The sequence below is a fragment of the Loxodonta africana genome, chromosome 13 (genome assembly GCF_030014295.1).
Source record: "Loxodonta africana isolate mLoxAfr1 chromosome 13, mLoxAfr1.hap2, whole genome shotgun sequence".
Classification (NCBI taxonomy): Eukaryota; Metazoa; Chordata; class Mammalia; order Proboscidea; family Elephantidae; genus Loxodonta; species Loxodonta africana.
In genome coordinates, this window is record NC_087354.1 from 57,032,175 (window position 1) to 57,056,339 (window position 24,165).

The window sequence follows — 24,165 nt, forward strand, 5'->3', positions numbered from 1 at the left end:
AGCAAGTCCACAAGAGCCAAAATACAACCTTAAGTATATCCTGCCTGAATTTAGAGACCATCTCATGAAAAGATTTGACACGTTGAACACTGATGACCGAAGACCAGATGAGCTGTGGGATGACATCAAGGACATCATACACAAAGAAAGCAAAAGGTCAATTACAAATACAGGAAAGAAAGAAAAGACCAAAGTGGATGCCAGAAAAGATTCTGAAATTTGCTCTGGAACATTGAGTAGCTAAAGCAAATGGAAGAAATGATGAAGTAAAAGAGCTGAATAGAAGATTTCAAAGGGCACCTCAAGAAGACAAAATAAAGTATTATAATGCAATGTACAAAGACCTGGAGTTAGAAAACTAAAAGGGAAGGACACACTCAGCACTTCTCAAGATGAAGGAACTGAAGAAAAATTCAAGCCTCAATTTGTAATACTGAAGGATGCTATGGGGAAAATGTTGAATAATGCAGGAAGCATCAAAAGAAGATGGAAGGAATATACAGTCATTGTACCAAAAAAGAATTGGTCAATGTTCAACCATTTCAGGAGGCAGCATATCATCCAGAGCTGATGGTACTGAAGGAAGAAGTCCAAGCTGCACTAAAGGCATTGGTGAAAAACAAAGCTCCAAGAATTAACAGAATACCAGTTGAGATGTTTCAGCAAAGAGATGCAACACTGGAAACACTCACTAGGCCAAGAAATCTGAAAGGCAGAAACCTGGCCAATTGACTGGAAGAGATACATATTTGTGCCAATCCCAAAGAAAGGTGATCCAACAGGATGCAAAAATTATCTAACAATATCGTTAATATAACATGCCAGTAAAATTTTGCTGAAGAAAATCATGGATAACATTTCTTCCATAGGTATTGATTGTGGATTCAAGTAAAATGAATCCTTGACAACTTCAATATTTTCTCCATTTATCATGATGTTGCTTATTGGTCCAGTTGTGAGGGTTTTTGTTTTCTTTATGTTGAGGTGTACACCATACTGAAGGCTGTAGTCTTTGATCTTTATCAGTAAGTGCTTCAAGTCCTCTTTACTTTCCACACGCAAGGTTATGTCATGTGCATATCACAAGTTGTTAATGAGTTTTCCTCCAATCCTGATGCCACATTCTCTTCATATAGTCCAACCTCTTGGACTATTTTCTCAGCATACAGATTGAATAAGTATGGTGAAAGGACACAACTCTGATGCACACCTTTCCTGATTTTAAATCACACAGTATCCCCTTGTTCTGTTCAAATGATTGCCTCTTGTTCTATGTACTGGTTCTGCATGAGCACAATTAAGTGTTCTGGAATTCCCATTCTTTGTGATGCTATCCATAATTTGTTATGATCCACACAATCAAATGCCTTTGCATACTCAATAAAAAACAGGTAAATATCTTTCTGGTATTCTCTGCTTTCAGCCAAGATCCGTCTGACATCAACAATGATATCTGTCACTCCACACCCTCTTCTGAATCAGCTTGAATTTCTGGCACTTCCTTGTCGATGTACTGCTACAACCATTTTTTAATTATCTTCAGTAAAATTTTACCTGAGTGTGATATTGTTGAAACATCTCAATTGGTATTCCATCAATTCCTGGAGCCTTGATTTTTGCCCATGCCTTCAGTGCAGCTTCGACTTCTTCTTTCAGTACCATTGGTTCTGGATAATATGCTACCTCCTGACATGGTTGAATGTCGACCAGTTGTTTTTGGTACAGTGACTCTGTATATTCCTCCCATCTTCTTTTGATGCTTTATGTGTCATTCGATACTTTGCCCATAAAAAATATGTTGCTATCAAGTTGATTCCGACTCATAGCAACCCTATAGGACAGTGTAGAACTGCCCCATAGTTTCCAAGGAGAGCCTGATGGATTCAAACTGCCGACCTTTCAGTTAACAGCTATAGCTCTTAATCACTAGGCCACCAGGGGGCCCGTAGAACACTTCAATATTGCAACTCAAGGCTTGAATTTTTTCTTCACTTGTTTCAGCTTCAGAAATGACAAGCGTGTTCTTCCCTTTTGGTTTCCTAACTCCGGGTCGTTGCACATTGCAGTATAATACTTTACTTTGTCTTCTTCAGCCACCCTTTGAAATCTTCTGTTCAGTTCTTTTACTTCATCATTTCTTCCATTCACTTTAGCTTTTCACGTTTAACAGCAAGTTTCAGAATCTCTTCTGGCATCCATTTTGGTCTTTTCTTTCTTTCCTGGATTTTTAATGAGTTTTTTACTTTTTTCTTATATGACATCCTTGATGTCGTTCCACAACTTTTCTGGTCTTCGGTCATTAATATTCAGTGCATCAAATCTATTCTTGAGATGGTCTCTAAATTCAGGTGGCATGTACTCAAGGTTGTATTTTGGCTCTCCTGGACTTGTTTTAATTTAATTCAGCTTCAACTTTGGTGACTGGTAGATATTATTAAAGAAAAAAAAAAATGAATCAATTTGATTAACATACCCATTGTAACCCTATGAATCATGCAGCTAGTAAATTGAGAATATTTCATCTAGGTATAGGTTTTAAAAATATCTACGTTCTCTTCAATGCTTTCATGTACAGAGGGTCACCAAAAGGTCTCACCTAACACAGAATTTACCATTGTCTGGAGCCCTGGTGGCACAGTGGTTAAGAGCTATAGCTGCTAACCAAAAAGTTGGTAGTTCGAATTCCCCAGCCATTCCTTGAAAATCTTATGGGGGCAATTCTACTCTGTCCTATGGGTCACTATGAGTCTGAGTCAACTCAATGGCAATGGCTAATATCCATTGCCTAGCGACAGGAGTTAGAACTGAGATGTAGTCCTGGAGAATGACATAATAGACTAGAAAACATGTATACCTCCCCTTAGTTAAACAAATGCCCATAACTCATACATCTCTAGAGTTCCCTAAGACTTTAGATGAGAAGAGATTTTCACACACAAATTAGGGTTTAATAAATTCCTAAGGAACTTGGTACAACCAGTAAAGAAACTGGGGATGACCTCCCTTAGGTATTGTGCTTATTCTGCCAGCATGGACTTCTTCATTGTTGGCCTGGATCCTCAGATAATGATATGATATAATATGGGTACCAGAAAGTATAAAGATGCTTTATAAATACTATCTTAAAAATAGCCCAACTATTAAAATAATATTGTTAGAAATATTTATGGCTAACTGTCAGTTCATTATACCCAGTGCCGTCGAGTCGATAGTGGCCCCTAAAAAAAAAAAATTATAGACAACATTTATCTGTAGTACAAAAGCATTCTATCCATATGTTAAATTTATTTCTTGCTGAACATGTTATCTTGAACTCTCTGGGATGAACTGCGTTTATACTATAGCTGTTTATTCCAAAGTGTTCACAGAGGTAGAAAGATGAGAAGCAAGGTTATCACTGAAATATGAGTAGTTAAATGGCCCTACAATTTCCAGGGTTTTTCAAAAGTGAAGTGTTAGAAGGCATTATTACCAAGACCTAATGCAGTAATAAAGTAGCCACTTCTTGTTTGAAAAAGCAGCTTTCAATTTTTTCCTTGCTTGTATCCTTGTTAGATCAGATTCCCTGGGGCTCAGGTTTATAAAAAACTACAGAAGCTCTCACAGTTCAGGAATTAGTGGAAGACGATACATTTTTAATGCTGAAAGGACTTAACAGAACAAGGGCGCAATCTTCCATCCTATTTCCTTACCAAGCAAATGCATACATACCACGTTGGAGGAATCCTTTCCTTAAATTTTATTGAGTATTCCTTTAGTATTTATTAACCACTACCTGTCTGTCAGTTTGTCATACTGTGGTGGTTTGCATGTTGCTATGATGTTGGAAGCTATGCCACTGATATTTCAAATACCAGCAGGATCACCCATGGTGGGCAGGTTTCAGTGGAGCTTTCAAACTAAGACAGACTAGGAAGAAAGGTCTGGCAATCTACTTCTAAAAATTAGCCAGTGAAAACCTTATGGATCACTACTGAACATTATCTGACCTGCTTGCTTTGGACATGTCATTAGGAGGGCTCATTCACTGGAAGAGGTATTTGGTGAAGTAGAAGGCCAGCGAGGGAATGAGAAGCCCTCAGTGAAATGGACTGGCACAGTAGCCACAACAATGGACTTGAACGTGCTGGTGATTGTGGAGATGACACAGGATCAGGCAATGTTTCCTTCTGTTGTACACATGGTCACCATGAGTTGGAGTCAACTCAATAGCTACTAACAACAACAGTATTTATTAAATAATCCTTTAGGACTTCTAGTTCTACACCAATAGCCAAAGATATGTTGTACATTCTGTTGTAAATCAGTTAATCAGTCACTGGGTCAGTGCAGAGAAAAGTGTCTCTGACCCCTGTGAAGAATGTACTCACTGGGTACTCTGCCAGAAGCAAGGCAATGTTTTATCTGAAGAGTCTCCAGATTGGAAAGATGGTACAATGGGGATACGGGCAATAGGTCTGAGAGGATTTTAATGGGGAGCATAAATACATAGTCCAAAGGCTCATGAGATCCCTGGAAAAGACAAGGTTTGGATCATATTAAAACAGAGTTACTCCTCCAAGTACAATTCATGGCCCTTGATTAGATCCTTGTTTGAACAAACAATCCATAAAACTATTTTGGGGGCAAATGGGAAATTTGAATACAGACTGAATATTAGATGATATTAAGAATTATTGTAATTTTTGTTGACAACAGCAACTTGAATGATTAGATGGGAACCTTAGGTGACAGTGAATTTATGTTAATGGAGAGGAACAACTCAGAAAAGGAGGGTGAGAATGGTTGTATAACTCAAAGAATGTAATCAATGTCACTAAATGGTACATGTAAAAACTGTTGGACTGGTGTTTGTTTTGTTGTGTATATTCTCAACAACAACAGAATAAAATAAAAAAAGAATTACTGTCATTTTGTTAGATGCAACAGTGGTAATGTGGTATGAAAGAAAATAGACTAAATGGACTAGTTTTTAGGGTACATATTGAAATACAAGCAAAGATTAAAAATAGATGAAAATATGTCAATTATTAAATGTAGGTGATGAATATAATAGGCACATATTAAGTTAGCCTCATTTTCTGTAAGTTCGTAATTTTTCATAATAAAAAGTAAAAAAATGTTGCTGTTTGGGTTTAGGAGTCACTATAGTAAATAATGGCATTCATTTCCCCTAATGGCTAGCCACCAGAATAGTTGGTCCCTTTTATCCCTCCTATATAGGGTTTTTTTTTTTTTTTATATGTATAGGGTTACCTTAGAGAAGAATGATGTTTTATTTGCTCTAGGTAATATTTCTCTCTATAATAAAGTCACAGAATATTATCATGCCCATAATGAAGTAAATAAGTACCACCAACTCCAAGGTACAATGAAGGGTGGGAGTGGGAAGGGGTGGGTGATCCCTGGCGCATATCTGGCCAATGGGAACAAGTTCAAGATCTTTTGTATTCAAACAGCCCATAACTTCCTCTCATCCCCAGGAACAGCTATCTAAGTTCATTCACTTCTGACGCTGCCTAAAGGGTGAATGTACAGCTAGAACTACAGGAACTGGAGCTCTAAAAACATTTTCACTGATAGAGGGTTTAAGGGACTCTCTCTAGAGAATGAACCTCAACACTTCCCCTAATATTTAGATGGGAAAAAACTCAGTATCTGTTGACGCAGCCCATTTCATTCAATGGGTAGCTAGGGGGCAAGTGCAAAAGAAGAGGCCAGGATTAAGGAGAAAGTTTCTCCGGGATGATAGGTTTATTTCTGCCAGAATACTTCCCTGACCCAGTAGAACTGAGAAATCTTTTAACAGTTGAGGTATAATTTACTGTTGGGGCCTCAAAGGATATACTTCAGTTCACTGGGTGGCAGATGTACACTGGCAGAAACAGTAACTCTCAGCAAGGCCTTCAGAGAAGGCACTTAGAAAATCTCTCACTAAAAATAAGGGACAATGATCAGGACTCATTGTAAAGGGAGCCAGGAAAGCAGCAGATCCAGATTAGGAGCTCTGCGGTAAATAAGACACCAAATCAAAGATATTAAAAGAGATCATAGTCAGACCTAGAGCATCAGAGATACTATTAGAGAAAACCTAAGATTCTGGAAACAAGATTAGAAATGAGGTGGGAAGGGGCAACCAATTCTTAATGGTCATCTCATTCTTCCGTAACATGCTCCGATCCTTCCACTCTGCTAGCTCAAGAATTCTCACTGCAACTATTCTGTTTAGCACTGGGATCACTAGTTCATTGACCCTTTCGCTTCCTCTCTTATCCGTCATTCCCTTCTGTCTTCACTTCTCTCCTTATCCAGCAGACAGTCCAGTGTCTGCATCTCAATTTTCTCTTACAAATTCCCTAAACTCCCTTGCTCTTCTACCTTTTGTTACACCCACTTAACCAAGCCTCAAACCTAGGCCAACACTCTAGCTACCTTCTTCATGCCCACATGCTGATGAATATTGCTGCAGAAAAAGCAGGCAAGGGGCATATGCACGTAATGATTGGCATCCTCAACACTACCTGGTGATTCTTCTTAGCTTCCTCAGAAAAATCAGAGGTTACTCTCACGTACTGCAAAGACCACTCCAAACTTTCCTTCTTCAAATCTGGAACTGTACCTTCCCACCCCTACTCAGTCTCAGTAAATGACAAAGAAAACAGAAGCATTCAAACAATAACTTGCTCTACTTCCTGCCATCAAATCTACAAATTTACCTATAGCTATCTATTCTTTGCTTCCTTTACAATGGAGAGGTCCCTTATCAAAGGTTAATCCCCTTCACCTGTGTTCTGGGTTACACTTCCTATCCTTTCTCATCTTCTTAGGAGCCTTCTAATATCAATTATCCTCTGTCTTGAATCTTCAACCTTTATCTCTCTATTAAATCTTTCAACATTTAAACATGATCAAGTCCCTTAAATTAACACACACGAAAATCCTCCCTAGGCTCTACACCTCGCTATAGCTATGAGCCAAAAACACAGCTCACAGACAGGCTTTTTCTAAGAGCTGCCTATAAGTTCTCTTTCCTCATATCTTAATAATTTCGTAACCAACTCAAATTGGATTTCTTCTGCCACCACCATTCTCTAAAACATCACCAATGACATCCACATTGCTGATTGACACTTCTTTCCCCAGTCTTCTTATCTCACATATTCCGTCAACAGCATCTGACAAGTAAAGGTCTCCATCGTTCTTCAAACACTCTCTTCCCCTTGGCTTCCAAGACACAATATTCTTTAGATTTTCCTCTTATCTCTTCTTTCTCAGTCTCCATTGCCAGTTCATATTCCTCTACTTGATCCTTAATTGTTGGCACTTCTCAAATCTCTGAGCTAGGCCCTTTCTTTTTCTTCTCGTGTGTATTTTCCTTATACATCTCATCCTCTCCACAAATTACTGTGTGCCAAAATTATCCCAGTCTTGAACAATTTACCTAACATTTCCACTTGGAGAGATGCCTCAGAAGCAGCTCTAACAGTTCTAAGCCTGGTCTTTTGTGATCTGTCTTCTTTTCCAGTGTTTTCTGTTTCAATAAAAAGTGCCACCAATCATTCAGTTGTTCCTGCTCAGAACCCACAAGTCATTCTTTTTATTTTTCAGATCCTATTCACCAAATCTGGTTGATTATAACTCCTAAATGTCTTTGGAATCTAGGTCTACTCTCCATTCCGTTACCATCGTAGTCCATGTCACTATAATCTCTTGCCTGGCCTACTGCAATAGTCTCCTGACTAAATTCTACATCCACTCTTGCTCCAAACGCCAAAGCATGTTAATGTTGTGTAAGCAGCAGGTAGACACACATCACTAGTGGCACACGGCTTAGCCCTGGATAAGACTTACTAAGGAAAACTTAGAAGCAGAAAAACAGCAAAATACATACATTTCCTGAGTTACCATTATGTCACAAAAAGGCATGCTTAGGCCCGACACAGACACATGGTGGAAAGGGCCCCAAGAGACGCACCCCCTCCCCAACCATATACTGCTTTATACAAGAAACTGAGAGACTTAATGGTCTGACTGAGATTAGAAGGACCCTGGAGGTCATGGTCCCCAGACATTCTGTTAGCCAAGACAGGAACCATTCCCAAAGCCAACTCTTCAGACAGGGATTGGACTGGACTATGGGATAGAAAATGATACTGGTAAGGAGTGAGCTTCTTGGATTGGGTAGACACATGAGACTATGTGGGCAGCTCCTGTCTGGATGGGAGATGAGGGGGCAGAGGGGGTCAGAAGATGCCCAAATGGACATGAAAATAGAGAGCGGAGGGAAGGAGTGTGCTGTCTCATTAGGGGGAGAGCAACTAGGAGTATATAGCAAGGTGTATATAAATTTTTGTATGAGAGACTGACTTGATTTGTAAACTTTCACCTAAAGCACAATAAAAAAAGAGAAGAAAAGAAACTGAGAATACCTAGCTGATGAATAACAGACTTCCTGGTCAGGGATATGGCCTTGATAGAAAAGGAAACATATGGAGCTCACTTTTGACAGAGACCTTGTTGTTTTCCTGCTGAATTATCTCATGCCTGCTAAGCTGAGCCAAAAAGGGAGAAGGAAAAGAACTACAGGGTCATCAGGAAACCAAGGGTTGACTCTCCTTGAAACTCAAGAATCCACAAGATCTGTCACCTGCCTCTCTTTAGCCTCTCGTGCTTCTCCTTTGCTGTGCTTTAGCTACACTGGCCCTCTTTCAATTTCTTAATGAATCAAACTCTTTCCCTCCTTAGGGCTTTGCACACAATGTTCCATCTGCTTAATTAACCCTTTTTTGGCTAACTGAGTAACTCCTAGAAGACTCCTTTTTCAGGTCTCAGTTTAAATGTGGTCTTCTCCAGGAAGTCCTTCCTGACAACCCCAACTAGGTTGTAAGTCTTGATATAAGCTCTCACAGCATGTTATATGTACATTTTACAGGTATGTTGCAATAGAAATAAACTATTTGTGTGACTGTTTAACACCTGCCCCTTGTCAAACTACGGATCCTTAAATGGCAGGAACCAGCTAACCTTGCTCTGAGCTGCAGTCCTAGTACTTAGCTTGAGCACCCAGACATAATATATGCTCAATGGGTATTTGCTAAATGAATGGATAAAGACTGGACTTGATGAGGTCAAAGCCCATTGCCATCGAGTCATTCCAACTTATGGTGACCCTAGAGAATGGAGTAGAACTGCCCCATTGGGTTTCCAAGGAGACGGCTGGTGAATTCAAAATGACAACCTTTTTGGTTAGCAGCCAAGCTCTTAACCACTGTGCCACCAGGGTTCTTTGACGAGGTCAGGCAAAGCTAAAATGACTTATCAGTCATCACTGTGTAGCAGTAATTCTGATTCTGATGTAACAGTGCTTTGTAACTTTGCCCTTAGATTTCTGAGGACCGTGGATGATTTGCAAGCCCTGGTGGCATAGTGGTTAAGTGCTACGGCTCTTAACTAAGAGGTCGGCAGTTCAAACCTGCCTCTATGGGGCAGTTCTACGCTGTCCTATAGTGTCGCTACAGTTCGGAATTGACTCGGCGGCAGTGGGTTTGGTTGGTTTGGGTGGATGATTTTGGGCCCATACCTAGCATGCACCTAACTAAAATGTGGGGGCAATACAAATGAACCCTTGTTGTAACTAAGATGGGAATAGGAGAGCTAGGCTTTATGGTACGCTGACATAAGCAAACAAATCATTATTTTACACTACTCTGTGCAACTCAATAAGTAAGGTGTTTAAGGAAATAAGACCTGAGTCCTGACTTCAATAATTTTACTTCCATTTAAGAAAATAAGACACATTTGCATGGAAAGAAAACAGGTAACCAGGTACTAATCAATAAGGGCCAAATAAGGATGGTGTGGCCAGGAGTCCTCAGCCTTGGCTGCTCATTAGAATCACCTGGGAGCATCTAAACAAACACTGATGCTCAGCTCTCAGCTCCAGAGATTCTGATTTCATGGAGTTGGTGGTGGGTTCTGAGCCACTGGTATTTTCTTAAAAGCTCCTCAGGCAGTTCTATCATTGAACCTGGGCTGAGAACCACTGGTTTAAGGAGTTAGTATTTGAAATGCTTATTAAAGGACGGATAAAATTTGGATAGGCAAAAAGGAGTGATGAGATCTTTCAAAATAGGGACTATGGGGTAAGAAATGGCCGTCAAGATGCAGCAATGAGAAAGCATACGTATACACGGGGGTGAAAGGCTATCAATAAGTAGACAGACCATTCTGGCTAAAGCAAAGTGTTGGCATAGGGGAATAGTAGAAAATATCTTGAGATTTTATCCTTGAGGTACTCGGTGCTAATGAACATTTTTGCTGTATTATTGACATGATCAGAGCAAGATTCTATGGTAGAAGTCTATGTGCAAGTTCATAAAGACTTGAGCTAGGTAGCAGCTGTAAAAAATTGGATGGAGGTGAGAGATATAAAAAGGGATAAATCAGTGAGATTTTTTGGCAGAACCATAAATACCAGTAACAGAAGAATTTAAAGTCATACTGATAACTTTAATAGCAAACACTATCATCCAGGCAAAACTTGATTCTTTCTTTCAACTCCTTTAGCCCTCAGACATAAACAGCCATAATTAGAAGTCATTCTATTTCTATCTTTCGGGTTTCTCTCTCTCTTTTTTTCCTTAGAAATTAAAATAGTAAATACTTCTTAATGCAGTAATCTGTGAAAAAGAAGTGAGACTTAATTAAAAATAAAAAACTAATTTGATAACACGTACATTGCTAATCCATTCCATCATAAAGAAGTATTTAATAATAATCTTCACAGTTTGATGGTTAATGAATTTTATGCTAACATCTTTTATTCTAAAGCATATTATAAGACATCTCTAAATCACACTCCTTTAATTGAGAATAACAGTTAAACAGCTCCTTCTAGGTCATACCTTGTATTTGGTCATGGTGCTAAAATGATTGTTCCGAAAAAACACACAAAGCTCTCCTTCCTGAACCGTTGAAGTTAGTTCACATAATCCATGGTATGTCAGCTGAGTGGCTGTGTTGTTTAGAAACTGCTCAGCTACAAAGCCTATGGAACCAATGCATAGTATTAGATGGGAGAATAATTTTGAAATTCATAAGTTATTCTTTTTCTATTTACATTGTGCTCCAAGTACAGGGAAGAGCCAATCAAAACGAGACTTTCCTAGGATAACGGTGATGGCCCTGAACTGGAGAGTCCTCTTTCTAATTCTTCTACGGAAGATGTGTCTATAGGCATTCCCATCCTAAGAAATAGCTGTGTGAAATTATTTTTATCAATAAACGTGTTCCCATTTAATACTCCACCTACTTCCAAAAGGGCTTCAGGTAGCTTGTAATAAAAGACACGGACCTGATAAAAATAAAACCCATTAAAACAAATATGAAGGCAGGAGTTAGTCATTTTAGAAGTGGGTAGGAGAGAAAGACGTATGTCAACAGCTACTTCCCCTATGGCTACATGGTTAGAAATTAAATGTAGCCTTAATAAAGAGAGCTGCCTAAGATTTTAATAAAGATACCACATAATTCTCAAGTCTCAAATCGCCAGTTCTTGCCTTAAGACTAAAAGCAGGTATAAGATTGAACAGGAAAAATTGATGTCCTTTTTATCGTAAACGCCTCCAAAATATCCCACTCATTATGCAGATATATCAAATTCAGAAACAGAAATTATTTGTTCTGTTTTTGAAACATCATGAAATATATAGAAGTTTTCTGGGGTGATTTAAAAGATACATACACACATATTATTTAAAAGCCTGTATTTCTCTGCCTTCCTCCTTTGCTCCTTCTTTAGCAGGGAGGAAATGTTTCAAAAGCAATAAAGGGAAGGGAATGTGCTAAAAGTTGTACTGTTAGCAGAGGTGCTGATACAGGGAGTAGAGATGAATCTGTTTTAAGAAACTGACACTTCAGCAAGAAACTGAAAATAAACTTGGAAGAAATTTGGGTAAAGGCATGATAAGAGCCAAAGAAGGTTGGATTATGAGGGTTTATCTCCACCCTGCACCTTTAGCATCCAGCCACAGCACTTCAAGCTGAAAGGTGGTTGCAGGAAGTTCCCTACATCACACTATGCCAAGGCCTTGGTTAAGGTGGAGGGAAGGTGCAAAAAATAATTAAGCAAGCCAGAGCCAAAGGAAATTCACAGCACACCTGCAACTTCTCAGCTTTATACATTTAGAAATAAAAGTTTTCTCCCTGCCCCCAGTTATTATTGACTTTGCTAAGTAGTAAGTTACTAAGTAGAATATATTAGTTATATCCTAAAGCATTTATCATTAAACAGCATTTAATAGGAAAGCACTCTGCCTGTGCTGAATAGTACCACTGCTGTCTGAAATATCCACGTCACTAAACGCTTCTTTCAGAAAAGTGTGTCTAAATGCCCCTCCCACCCCTCACTCACCTAACAATCCTCTCTACAAATTCCTTTCAAAAAGATATGAAAGTTCAGTAGAGATACAGTGCAACATTACTTTCGTGTTAGTGTGAAATTCAAATTTTTTAACACTAGAAGGACCTTTCTCAGCTACTCCTTTTCAGAACAGGACATGAGCTCAGACAGAAGAGATTAAGTACCTTCCCCAAGAATGTAAAACTAGTTATGCCAAAGTGAAGGCTGGAACCCAGGAGAATTACTGGTATTAAGTAAAAAACTTAGTGCAGATGATTATTACAAATGCCGACTTAGCTATGTATCTCCTATTTACGACTTACAGAGAATAATGTTTCCTAACTCTTCTGCCGCTTAGACAGTGACATCCTTGTGATTTCAGTGGGATATTCAAAAAGGCTAGTCCGGTTTCAACTTTTCATAACTAATCAGACAAACTTTGGTAAGAATTCTGAGTGTTACACTGCAGTCTACTTGTCTGCATTGCTTTAAACAGTCCAGTTTCAAACAACAAATAGTTTACTTGCAACGTTCAGGTTAAATGAATCTCAATTTTACTGTTACAGATATTATTACTGATGATACGTAAGATTAAAAATTAATATAATGGTAATAACAAAGTAAGAATATTATTGAAAATACATTTAAACTAAAAATGTATGCATATATATTTTGCCGACAGCATTAGAGCGAAAATATTCCTTACGGTCAGAAATTCAGTAATAAATTAGTATATCAAAATATTTTCCTCTTACTGGAGATTACAGAACATGAAAGTACTGAGTGACTGACTTAGAGGAGATGAAGTTAGAAAGAGGGGCACCAAAATTAGGCAAAAAGAAAGAGGAAGGAAACCTTACTTATTTTAAAACGTTGCTCTGATGTAGCCCTGTCTGAGATTTGCGTTCACATTTACGCTTACTTAGAACTTTCTCACTCTGACAGCTTTAAACACATTGATCTGATTTTCTTTTTAATTTCATCTACCTTCAAGTTTCGGAAATCACGTATAACAATATTTTTCCTCAAACAGAGGACAAGACACTCTTTCAATGTAACAAATACCTAGATTTTCTTAAAAATATGGAGGCTCATATGATTTGATCCAGGGGTAAAAGAGGAAGTCCAGAACATCTTATTGTGCCAGAAAGTAAGAAAGTACTCAAAGAATAGTGAGGACATGTCAAAAGAACATGGGAGCCAGCTTGAGGGTATCCCACTGGCCAATTTTGGGACAATTTGAGCATCTAAAAGAATAATGATGATAATGAATTATAACTCACCAAATAAAAAAGAATCCATGAGTCTATATGGATATAAAATTTTTAATGGGGGAGAGGAAGGATAAGGGAAAATGATTTTTTAAAGAAGGCCAATGAATGTAGAATATATCACAACCACTATGGTAATAATTGACTCAGGCAAGAATCAATGGAAGCCAAATCTATTTGAGGAAAAAATTGTTAGGGAACAGGATATTCACACATTTTCAAAGTATAACATCACAGATTACTTGTTAATTACAAAGGGAGAAGAGCATCTTTACAGTAAAACAATCTGGCAGACTCTACCTTACCCAACTTTGAATATCACCAATAATGGGAAAAACAGACACCACCTGTCCCTGATTTAATGCCCTGGGAGGGACACAACATCACCTATGTAGTATTCCTGCCAAAAATATATAACCTGAATCTAATCATGAGAAAACAATCAGGCCGATTCAAATTGAGGTACATCTACAAAACTACTAGTCTGGGCTATTAAGAGAAAAGTCAGTATCACAAAAGACCAAAGAAGAACAGAAGGAAGGAAAGGCTGTGGGCTAAATTGTGTCCCCTCCAAAGTATGAGTTGTAAATCCTAACCCCTATACCTGTGGATGGAGTCCTGGTGGTGCAGTGGTTAAGACCTATGGCTGCGAGCTAAAAGGTCAGCAGTTCGAATCCACCAGCTGCTCCTTGGAAACCCTATGGGGCAGTTCTACCCTATCCTAAATGGTCACTATGAGTCAGAATTGACTCAATAGCAGGAGGTTTTTATTTTTATTTTTTTAATACCTGTGGATGTAATCCCATTTGGGAATAGAGTTATCATTGTTATGTTAATAGCACCATAACAGCATGAAGTCTGTTTCAGAACAATCACTTTTGAGATATCAAAACAGAAGATTAGGCACAGAAGCACAGGTGGGGGAAGACAGGTACCAGGCCAAGTGAAGATCACCAGGACACCAAGGAACAGAAGGCAAAAAGAGACAAGGACCTTCCCTCAGAACCAACAGACAGGAAAGTCTTCACCTAGGAGCCAGCGCCCTGAATTTCGACTTCAAGGCTCATAAACTGTGAGAAAATACATTTCTGATGCTTAAAGCCACCCACTTGTGGTATTCTTGTTATGGCAGCACTAGATGACTAAGACAGGATCTGTCCTAGATTACAAAAGACTCAACAATCTTGACTAGGGCCTAGATTGAAAAAAAAAAGTAGTTATTAAGTACGTTATTGGAACAACTGGAGAATTCTGAATATGAACAGCATATTTGATCATATTATTGTATCTATTGTATCAAAGCTAAATTTCCTGAGATAACTGTACTGTGATTATACATGAGAATGTCTTTGTTCTTAGGAGACATATATGCTGAAGCAATTACGTGTAAAGTGACACGTATGATATCCGCAACTAATTCTCACCTATTTACGGAGAAACGTGTGTGCGCATGTCTAGGAATACAGAAAACACACAAGCATACAATATATTAATAATGGGTGAATTTAGGTGAAGGGCACAGAAATGCTCATTGTGCCATTCTTCCAACATTTCTACAGGCTTGAGACTTTTCAAAATAAAAACTGGGAAAGAAGAAAAGAAAACCAACAATATTATTTAATAAAATTAATGTGAATACAACTGATAATTTTCAGTGTGTAGGGCACATAATAGAGGTTCAATACTTGAATAAATGAATAAATACCCTGGAATTATTTTGATAAACATATTTATGACCTAGAAACAATTGTAAAAGACGTAATTATTCCAGAGAGCATCTAGAATTAAATGACCAGCACAGATGAAGTCTGGTAGTTGTTGCTGCACTATTTTTTTCCTCATTGATTTTTGCTGCCATGTCACAACTTATCACTGTAACAAGATTCCAAAAATTTAATATATATTAACACCAGAAAGAAGTAGCAAATAATATGTACTCTATAACAAGTAAAAGTTCTGTATTTTTACTTACAAAATATTGCATGAAAAGACCTTTATCTGAAAGATGCAGAATGAACAGCTAAGTCTATTTAGCTAAATACTTCTTTTCCCACAAAAACGAATGCTAGTAGAAGGGTTTCTTATATTCTGTACCTTGATAAGATGAAATATTTGAACCAAAAAAAAAAGTTATCTTCCAGGATCAAAGTTTAATACTTTTTAATAAAGATGGATTAGAAATAAAACAACTTTGGATATTTCATTGGTTCAAAAGGGAAATTACAGGCCAAATAGAAAAATAAAGCAGATTACTTCAGTTGAACACTATACCCAAGAAAATATGATGGAGAAAATGACAGAACAAGCTAATCACTAATTGTACAATGCCCATTGTGGCCTGTGATTTTTTTTTGCTTTATGATTTCTTATACCAGTAACCTTCGGCGCAGAATAATTACTTCAAACAGACTACATACTTATAGTTTTTTATAAATAAAAAGTAGTTTAGTTTTTTAATTGTACTAAATTCCACGTATAATAATCCCTTGCCATGAAAATCTGATATGCAGAATTTCACCAGGATAGGATTTATATATCAAGGAACTAATCAACACACATGTCTGGCATATAAAAAAATAAATTTTTTTTTTTTTTTTTATTACCTGAAAATTCTATACCACTAAAGAGGTCAATTCCTTCCTTGATTTTATCAAACATTCTTCCCAAGTTACCAATATTATATAAACTAGCTATGAGTTTTTGTTATCCTGGGGAATCAAAGTCAGGGAAATAATAATAATAGTTGTAACAACAGGCCAAGGAAAAAGGGATGTGATGAAGAAACCGATTTTTTCATTCATTTTGTGAATCAGTGTGCTACCTAATTCATACCCTTGTTACATTGCAGCCTGACTGGGAAAGACTCTGTGACGCTGTTTCCTACCGCTTCTTACCCTATAAATCTGCTCAAACAAACATCAGTTCTTAGCCATCATTCCCATTGTCACCACTTTCTGAACCCTATTGTTCTCTCAATTACTATTTAATAGCATAACTCTAATAGCATATTGGAGCCCTGGTGGTATAGTACTTAAAAGCTCAGCTGCTAACCAAAAGATCAACAGTTCGAATCCACCAGTCAGTCCTTGGAAACTACGGGACAGTTCTACTCTGTTCTACAGGGTCGCTAGGAGTTGAAATCTACTCGATGGCAAGGTGGTTGGTTTTTGGTTTGGAATAGCATACTGGAAGTTAATGAGAAAGTAGGATTCCACAGATGGAAATTTTCTTTATAGTCTGTTTTTTAGTAACAGATATATGGTAATGAAAGCTTGGATAGGGAATAGAAAGTTCTAGTGAGTGGAATTTTGTTAACTGAGAGAAATTTTTTTTTTTAACAGCTTTTGTTGCTTTCCCCAAACTAAACTTTAAGCTTTGCTGCCTTAGGTTGTAGTGAAAGAGTTGTCATAAATATCAGTGATAAATGGTTCTGTGGGTTTACAGGTTTATTGCAAGATGACAAGAATAAGTATCAACAAAAATACTGTATATGTTTCTGCTGCTTGCCTCTTTGGCATAAATGTGTTAAACTTCTAGGTAACTGAGTAATGTAATTAGCTGGGCTCTGATTAAACAATATAGTATGGGATTCATGTATATGATTTTCTTTTTTTTATTGTGTTTTTGGTGAAAGCTTACATAGGTAATTAAGTTCTCATTTAACAATTCCTATACATATTGTTCAGTGACACTGGTTACATTCTTCACAATACATCAGCATTCTTATTATTTCCATTTTGGTGGTTCTGTTCCTATTAATCTAGCTTCTTTGTCCCCCCTGCCTTTTCATCATTGGTCTAGGGTGAATGTTTACCATTTGATTTCATCTAGATGATTATTTTAACAAGCAGAGTACTAATGGGTGATATTATTTATTTTATGGGTCAATCTGTCATATGACTGAAACGTAACCTCTGGGAGTGCTCTGAGTTCCCAGTTTAAAGAGTATCTCAGGGCGATAGTCTCGTGGATTCAACAGTCTCTACTGGTCCAGCAAGTCTGGCCTTTTTATTGCAATTTGAGTTTTGTTCCACATTTTTCTCCCATTCTATCCAGGACCATCTATAGAGTATATGACTTTTTTTATGTACTTTTTTATACTCTTGTAGTCACTTAGTTTTAATTTTAAAAACGTGATCATTATAATAAACTTTTATTATACCTCATGCAAAAGAAATGCGAGTCTTAGAGAGTCATGAAGCTCATTCCCTGCTCCTCACGATTTCTTTCGTTTGTTCTTCAAATAAAGTCAGGATTTAAGGCGGTATTTACGAAAAAGTAAAGTGAGTGGTAGGGAAGGTATAGCCAGATGTTACGGCTCCTGATAGCATCCCAGTTGCAAAGCCCACTTTCTTATCATTGACTAGCACAGAGCTGAAAAATACGGAACTGCTTCTGTGAAGATGAATTGAGCACTTTCAACTAGCTGAGGATCGGAAAAGCTGATGAGAGGTATACTCTGACTTAGAATGTGACTTCAGTATATTATAGTGCATGGAAACATGGACAAAGCTCTACTAGAACAGGACACTGGAGCTCCACAATACTCATCCCAGTCAACCGAAATGCTCAGTGTGAAGTATAAAGTTCACTCAGGACTCCCAAATAATAACCTCCCCCCCTTTTTTTTTTTTTTTAAAGAAAAGGGGTTACCACACCAAGGCTAGCAAATGATCCCAAAGACTTTCATTAGAATCTGGGTCTGATTTTACAAGTCAGATGAAAAGGGTTCTAAGAAAAACCTTTCACTGGCACCTTTATGAGTGATTACTTCTTTTAATTTCTACCAGTAGCATCATTTGTATTTTTCAGAAGTATTATTTTGCCAAGAAGAAAAGAGTCAGGTAGTTGCAGCACTCACCCACCTTCACTAACCAGCTCACTGTTGTCTGATTGCTTATAAGAGATGATCTTCTCTACCAGTTGGTTGTAGCTGCAGTTACCAACAGCTGTGACAATGTCATCAATCTGGAAAACAAACAACTGACTCACTGATCATGACAAGATTAAAAACGATAACAACAGAAACCCGTATCACTCTTTAGGATTTTATTCTAATACAATTCTAAATATAAAAGTATTATTATGAAAAAGAAAATCGGCATTAAAATCAACACCCAACAGTTTTCAATTTGTTTATAGTCTACTATAACACATTATAAAAAATACTGTTTTGTTGTATTTCAATTATGCAAAAAAAAAAAAAAATGATGAAAAAGGATTACATCCAACTTTATTTCTTAAGGTTGTACAGATGTATTTAAGTGGCTAAAATAAAAAGTAAACTATTTCAGGAGGAAAAAATGAGAAAATTTCAGTATTTTTTACTCAAAAACCAATGTTTCACATTTAAAGCAAAGCAAACTTAAAGATGTTAATTTATAGGGTTAACCAACTTTCTTCTATTTTATTATTTAGTTCCTAGCAAATTATAATGGAGATATGAGTAGAAATAACTGAGATTATTTTCCTGAAAAAATTCCTTGCTAATCAGGAGGAGTATTTGCCTCCTGATTCTTATTTAATCTTTATATTTGGAGGTACAGTTGAAATCTACACCTTCAGGAAGCATATATTCTACAGTAGAGACAAAAATAAACCAGATAACAAATACATAGTATGCTAGCTAGCTATACAGAGAGTATATATCTGTTTGTTCACTTTCACTGCAGTGTATTCCATACTATGAATATACCATGATATATAGATTCATTCTTTTCTTGATGGGTATCTACCTTGTTTTCAGTTTGGGGCTAAGACAAATAATCGTGCTGCAAACATTCTCGCACCTTTGTCCTAATCCATACATCAAGAGTTTCTCTAGGGTATATTTCTTGTCAAATTGTTGAGTCTTAGGATATTCTTAACCGCAACTTTACTAGATAACTGCAAACGGCGGCCAATTTACATTTCTATCAGCAGGGAAGAAAATCCCCTACCCTGTGTATCTTTCCCAACTTTAATACTGTCAGGTTTTTAAATGCCAGCCATTTTGATGGGTGTATCATGGTATCTTGTTTTGGTTTTAGTTTGTATTTCACTGACCTGTTCACTGACCTGTTCAAGTCATTTTCTCACTTTTTTACTGAGTCGTCTATCTTTTAAAAAATTATTTGAAGGAGGTCTTTATACCTTCTGAATATTAGTCCTTTATTCTCTGAAATCATCTTCTACTCTGTTACATTCTTTTTTGGGGTGTCTGCAGATGAAGACAAGTTCTCAATTTTAATGTATGAATCAATGCTTCCTTTATGGTTAATCCTGTGTGTCTTGTTTTAGAACTTCCCAATCGTAAGGTTAGGAAGAAATTCTCCTGGGTTATTTTCTCAGCTTTTAGAAGTTTTACCTTTCACTGTTAGGCTTTAAGAAACATAGAATAAAGTTTTAGGGTCTGAGTTGGGAGAAACGATTTCTTTTTTGTTGTTGTTGTTTTGTTTTGTTTTTATCTCTACGGCTATTTAATTGTCCTAGCTTCTTTTCTTGAGAGGGTTGCCTTTCCCCATTGCTCTACAGTGCTCTATTTCTGTCTATATATGCATGGTCATTTATGGATTCTCTATTCTCTGTCATTAGTCTAACTATCCCTGAAAAAACACCACTGTAACTTAATTACAATAGGTTTAAAATATTTAGTATCTAGAAGAGCAAGTCCTCCTCACTCGTTGTTCTCCTTGAAGAGTATCTTGGCTTTTATTCCTGGTCCTTTGCATTTCCATATAAAGTTTAGAATCAACTTGTCACATTTCACACACATCACTCCCCACACCCACCCTGCAAAATCTGTTGGGATTGAAACTATAATCTGTTTTAGGGAGAACTGACATCTTTACAACTCCAGTGCTGAAATCTAGGAGCACAGTGTGTGTCTACATGTACACAGGTCTCTAATTTCTCTCTTTAATTTTTCCCCTTCTACTAAGTGAGACGTTACCTACTGTTTTCTATTCTTTTCATTGTTCCTCTAAAAAGAGCACTGTCCAATAGGACTTTCTGTAATGACAGAAATATTCTAAATCGATGTTGCTCAATAGGGTAGCATGTGGCTACTAAGCAACTGAAATATGGCTAGTGCTACTGAACAACTAAGTTTTTAATTTAAATGTAAATAGCCATGCTTGGCTACCATACTGGACAGAGAAGCTCTAGAAATTATAACATCTATTTTTAACTTAAAGTCAGACATTAATAGTGTTACTGTCTCCTTGAACAATTAATTACAGGCCCTTCAGAATACTTTAATTCCATTTAACTATCCTCCTAACTTATGTCATTGTTTCGCATATGCTAATTTTCTTTTTTTAAACCCCAAAAGATAGTGTTATTATTCTATACAGTCACAATCATTTAGATTTAGCCACACGTTTTTATCATATTATTTTCTCTCCACTCACTCTTCTTTTCCTCTGGGATCACTTTCGTTCTGACCAAAGCGCTTGTTTAGAATTTCTGCTAATGATAGTCTACTGGAGGCAAGCTATCTTAATTAATCTGAAAAATGTCTTTGTTTTACTCCATTATTGAAAGATAATTTTCCGGGGAACAGAATCATAGGCTAACATTGTCTTCTTTTGGCACACGGAATACATCATTTTTCCTGTCATCTGGCCTTTGCTGACATTAAGGAGTTAGTTATCAATGAACAACTCAGAATATAAATTTCCAGTGACTGAATTTTGGTGCCCACCATCCAAAGAACTGCTCGTACTTATTTGCAAGATAAGTTACTTGCAGAATACAGAGTCAGAATACAAAGAACAGGACAGTTCTGAAAGATATTTCATACATACCTTGTGGATTTCTTTTTTTTTTTTTCCTTAGCTGTAGGATTATTCTGTCACAAAGCAAGTAAGTAAAATAGATATAAAGCAGAGCCGTCAGGCCCCTCCAAGAGTTTGAAAACAGCTGTCGAGACTAGAAAAGCCTGATGAACAATTCCTGTTCTACATTAGAATATATCTTTTTTTTAAAGCATACTATAAACTCAGCTGTTTATCAGACAATATATAACAAGTCATATAGCCAGAGGGAGGATCTGAGTCCAGTTATTAAGAACTGACTATTCCTCAAGCTGTCAGCTTACTTCTCAAGAATCTTGGCTATCCTGCATTGTCATCTGCCAAGATCCAACATGGCCCACCTTGGATATGTAAACTGCTGGGCATGTTTAGACTTTTCAGCGATATTCTCAGAGGAAGACTGCCAGTAATGATATAAATTCCCTACTTACAGTAAGCTATTCTTCCATTTATTTATTTTTTCTTCCATTACCCAGAACAGCAGCTTCCATCACTGATGCACAGTAATGAAAAAGCATTGCCAAATCCTTGCGTCTATGAGCTCACCTTCTGTGTAATTAATGCTACATGTATGCATGCTTCATTCCATCATTCGATATTTATTGAAAACCTACTATGTGCCAGCCACTGTTCTAAGCACTGAGATATAAAATCCAATCCTCTTGGAGCATACATTCTAATGGGAGATGACAATCAAATGATAAGAGCTGGAGGAAACCAATAGTGTTGGGGACAGAAAAGGACTGGGGAAGGGAGGGTGACTAATTTTAACAATGTGGTCAGGGAGGGCCTCTTTAACAAGGTGATATTTGAGCTAAAACCTTCACAATGGGGAGCCAGGAATGTGAAGTCCTGGGAGAACAACAAAGCATGAGGGTGGGAGAAGAATGTTCCTTGGTTGGGAGAGTAACCAGTGCAAAAAACCTGAGACAGGAACGAGCTTGACATGTCAGAAGACCAGAAAATTAGCTAGTGTTCCTGGAGAGTAGTAAAAGGGTAGGGAAAAATTCTATGAGATAAAACTGGAGAGACAGACAAAAGCTAGATCATGCAGCATATCATAAAACCCTAAAAAGGATTTTGTATTTTACTAAATATCACTGGAGGCTTTTAACGAAGGGAAAAGGGTACAGGAATAAAAAAATCCATTGCCATTGAGTCGATTCTGACTCATAGCGACCCTATAGGACAGAGTAGAGCTGCCCCATAGAGTTTCCAAGGAGCGCCTGGTAAATTCGAACTGCTGGACTTTTGGTTAGCAGCTGTAGCACTTAACCACTACGCCACCAGGGTTTCCACAGGGATAAAAGGAAGGGGTTATTTTAGAGAGATCACTCTGAGTACCAAAAGAATTCAAAGGGGTACATAATAATCTCTTCAACAAATGGTGCTGGGACAACTGGATTATCCACACACAAAAGAATGCAGCTGAGCCCCTTCCTCATAACATACACAAAAATTAACCCAAAATGGATCCTATGCCTAAATGTAAGAGCTAAAACCATAAAACTCCTAGAAGAAAATATATGTGTAAATTTTTATGGCTTTAAGCATTCTAAGATATGGTACCAAAAGTACAAACAACAAAAGAAAATCAATAAATTGGACATTAAAATTAAAAACTTTTACACACATTTTTGAGGACATTATTGAGAAAGTAAAGCAACAACCCAGAGAATGGGAGAAAATATTTGCAAATCATATATCTTATAAGGGACTTGGATCTAGAAGATATAAAGAACTCTTACAACTCAACAATAAAAAGACAAACAGCCCAATTAAAAAATGAGCAAAGGAGCTAAGCAGACATTTCTTCAAAGAAGATATACAAATGATCAATAAGCACATGAAAAAATGCTCTACATCATTAGTCATAAGGGAAATGAAAACACAACCACAATAAGATACCATTCATACCTACTATGGTTAAAAAGATAAGAGCAAGTGTTGGTGAGTATGTGGAGAAATTGGAACCTCTGTCACTGTTGGTTGGAATGTCAAATAGTATAGTCACTTTGGAAAACAGTCTAGAAGTCTCCAAAAGGTTACACATAGACTTACCATATGACCCAGCAACTCCAGTCTTAGATATATACTCAAAAGAAACGAAAACTTAGGTCCTCATAAAAACTTGTACATGAATGCTCACAGCAACATTATTCACAAGACGAAAGATAAAAACAACCAAAATGCTCATCAATTGATGAATGTATAAACAAAATGTAGTATACTCATATAATGGAATATTATTACACAATAAAAAGGAATGAAATTCTAATATATGCGATAACATGAATGAACTCTGAAAACATTATGCTAAGTGAAAGAAGCCAGACACAAAACACCACATACTATATGATTCCATTTGTCCAGAATAGGCAAATCTATACGGACAGAAAATAAATTGGTGTTTGCTTAGGACTAAGGAGACTGGGAAGAAACGCAGAGTGACTGCTAATTGGAACTGGGTTTCTTCTTGGGGTGATAAAAGTGTTCTAAAATTGACTGAGGTGATGGATGCACAAGCCTATGGATACACTAAAACATACCGAACTGTACACTTTAAAAGGGTGAATGTTATGGCATATAAATTAGATCTCTAAAAATCTGTGATTCACACACACACACACACACACACACACTCACGCATGCACACAGTCACAGGAACTAATTGAAAGGACTCCTACCAGCCAAATCT

At 37.2% G+C, this 24,165-nt stretch overlaps 1 protein-coding gene across 8 annotated transcripts in view; it reads right to left on the reverse strand.

Moving 5' to 3' along the window:
* MINDY2 (MINDY lysine 48 deubiquitinase 2) overlaps nt 1-24,165 on the reverse strand; it is an 89,320-nt gene that overhangs the window by 10,089 nt on the left and 55,066 nt on the right. For 6 of the 8 annotated variants that reach the window (XM_064267486.1, XM_064267485.1, XM_064267483.1 and 3 more), the window contains 2 exons: nt 18,537-18,639; nt 10,905-11,047 (listed from right to left, as the gene is read on the reverse strand). In XM_064267486.1, the coding sequence (XP_064123556.1) occupies nt 10,905-11,047; nt 18,537-18,639 (246 nt within the window). Of the gene's footprint in view, nt 1-1,554; nt 2,422-10,904; nt 11,048-18,536; nt 18,640-24,165 lie in introns of all 8 variants that reach the window. The other 2 variants (XR_010317439.1, XM_064267487.1) reach the window with 2 other exon arrangements.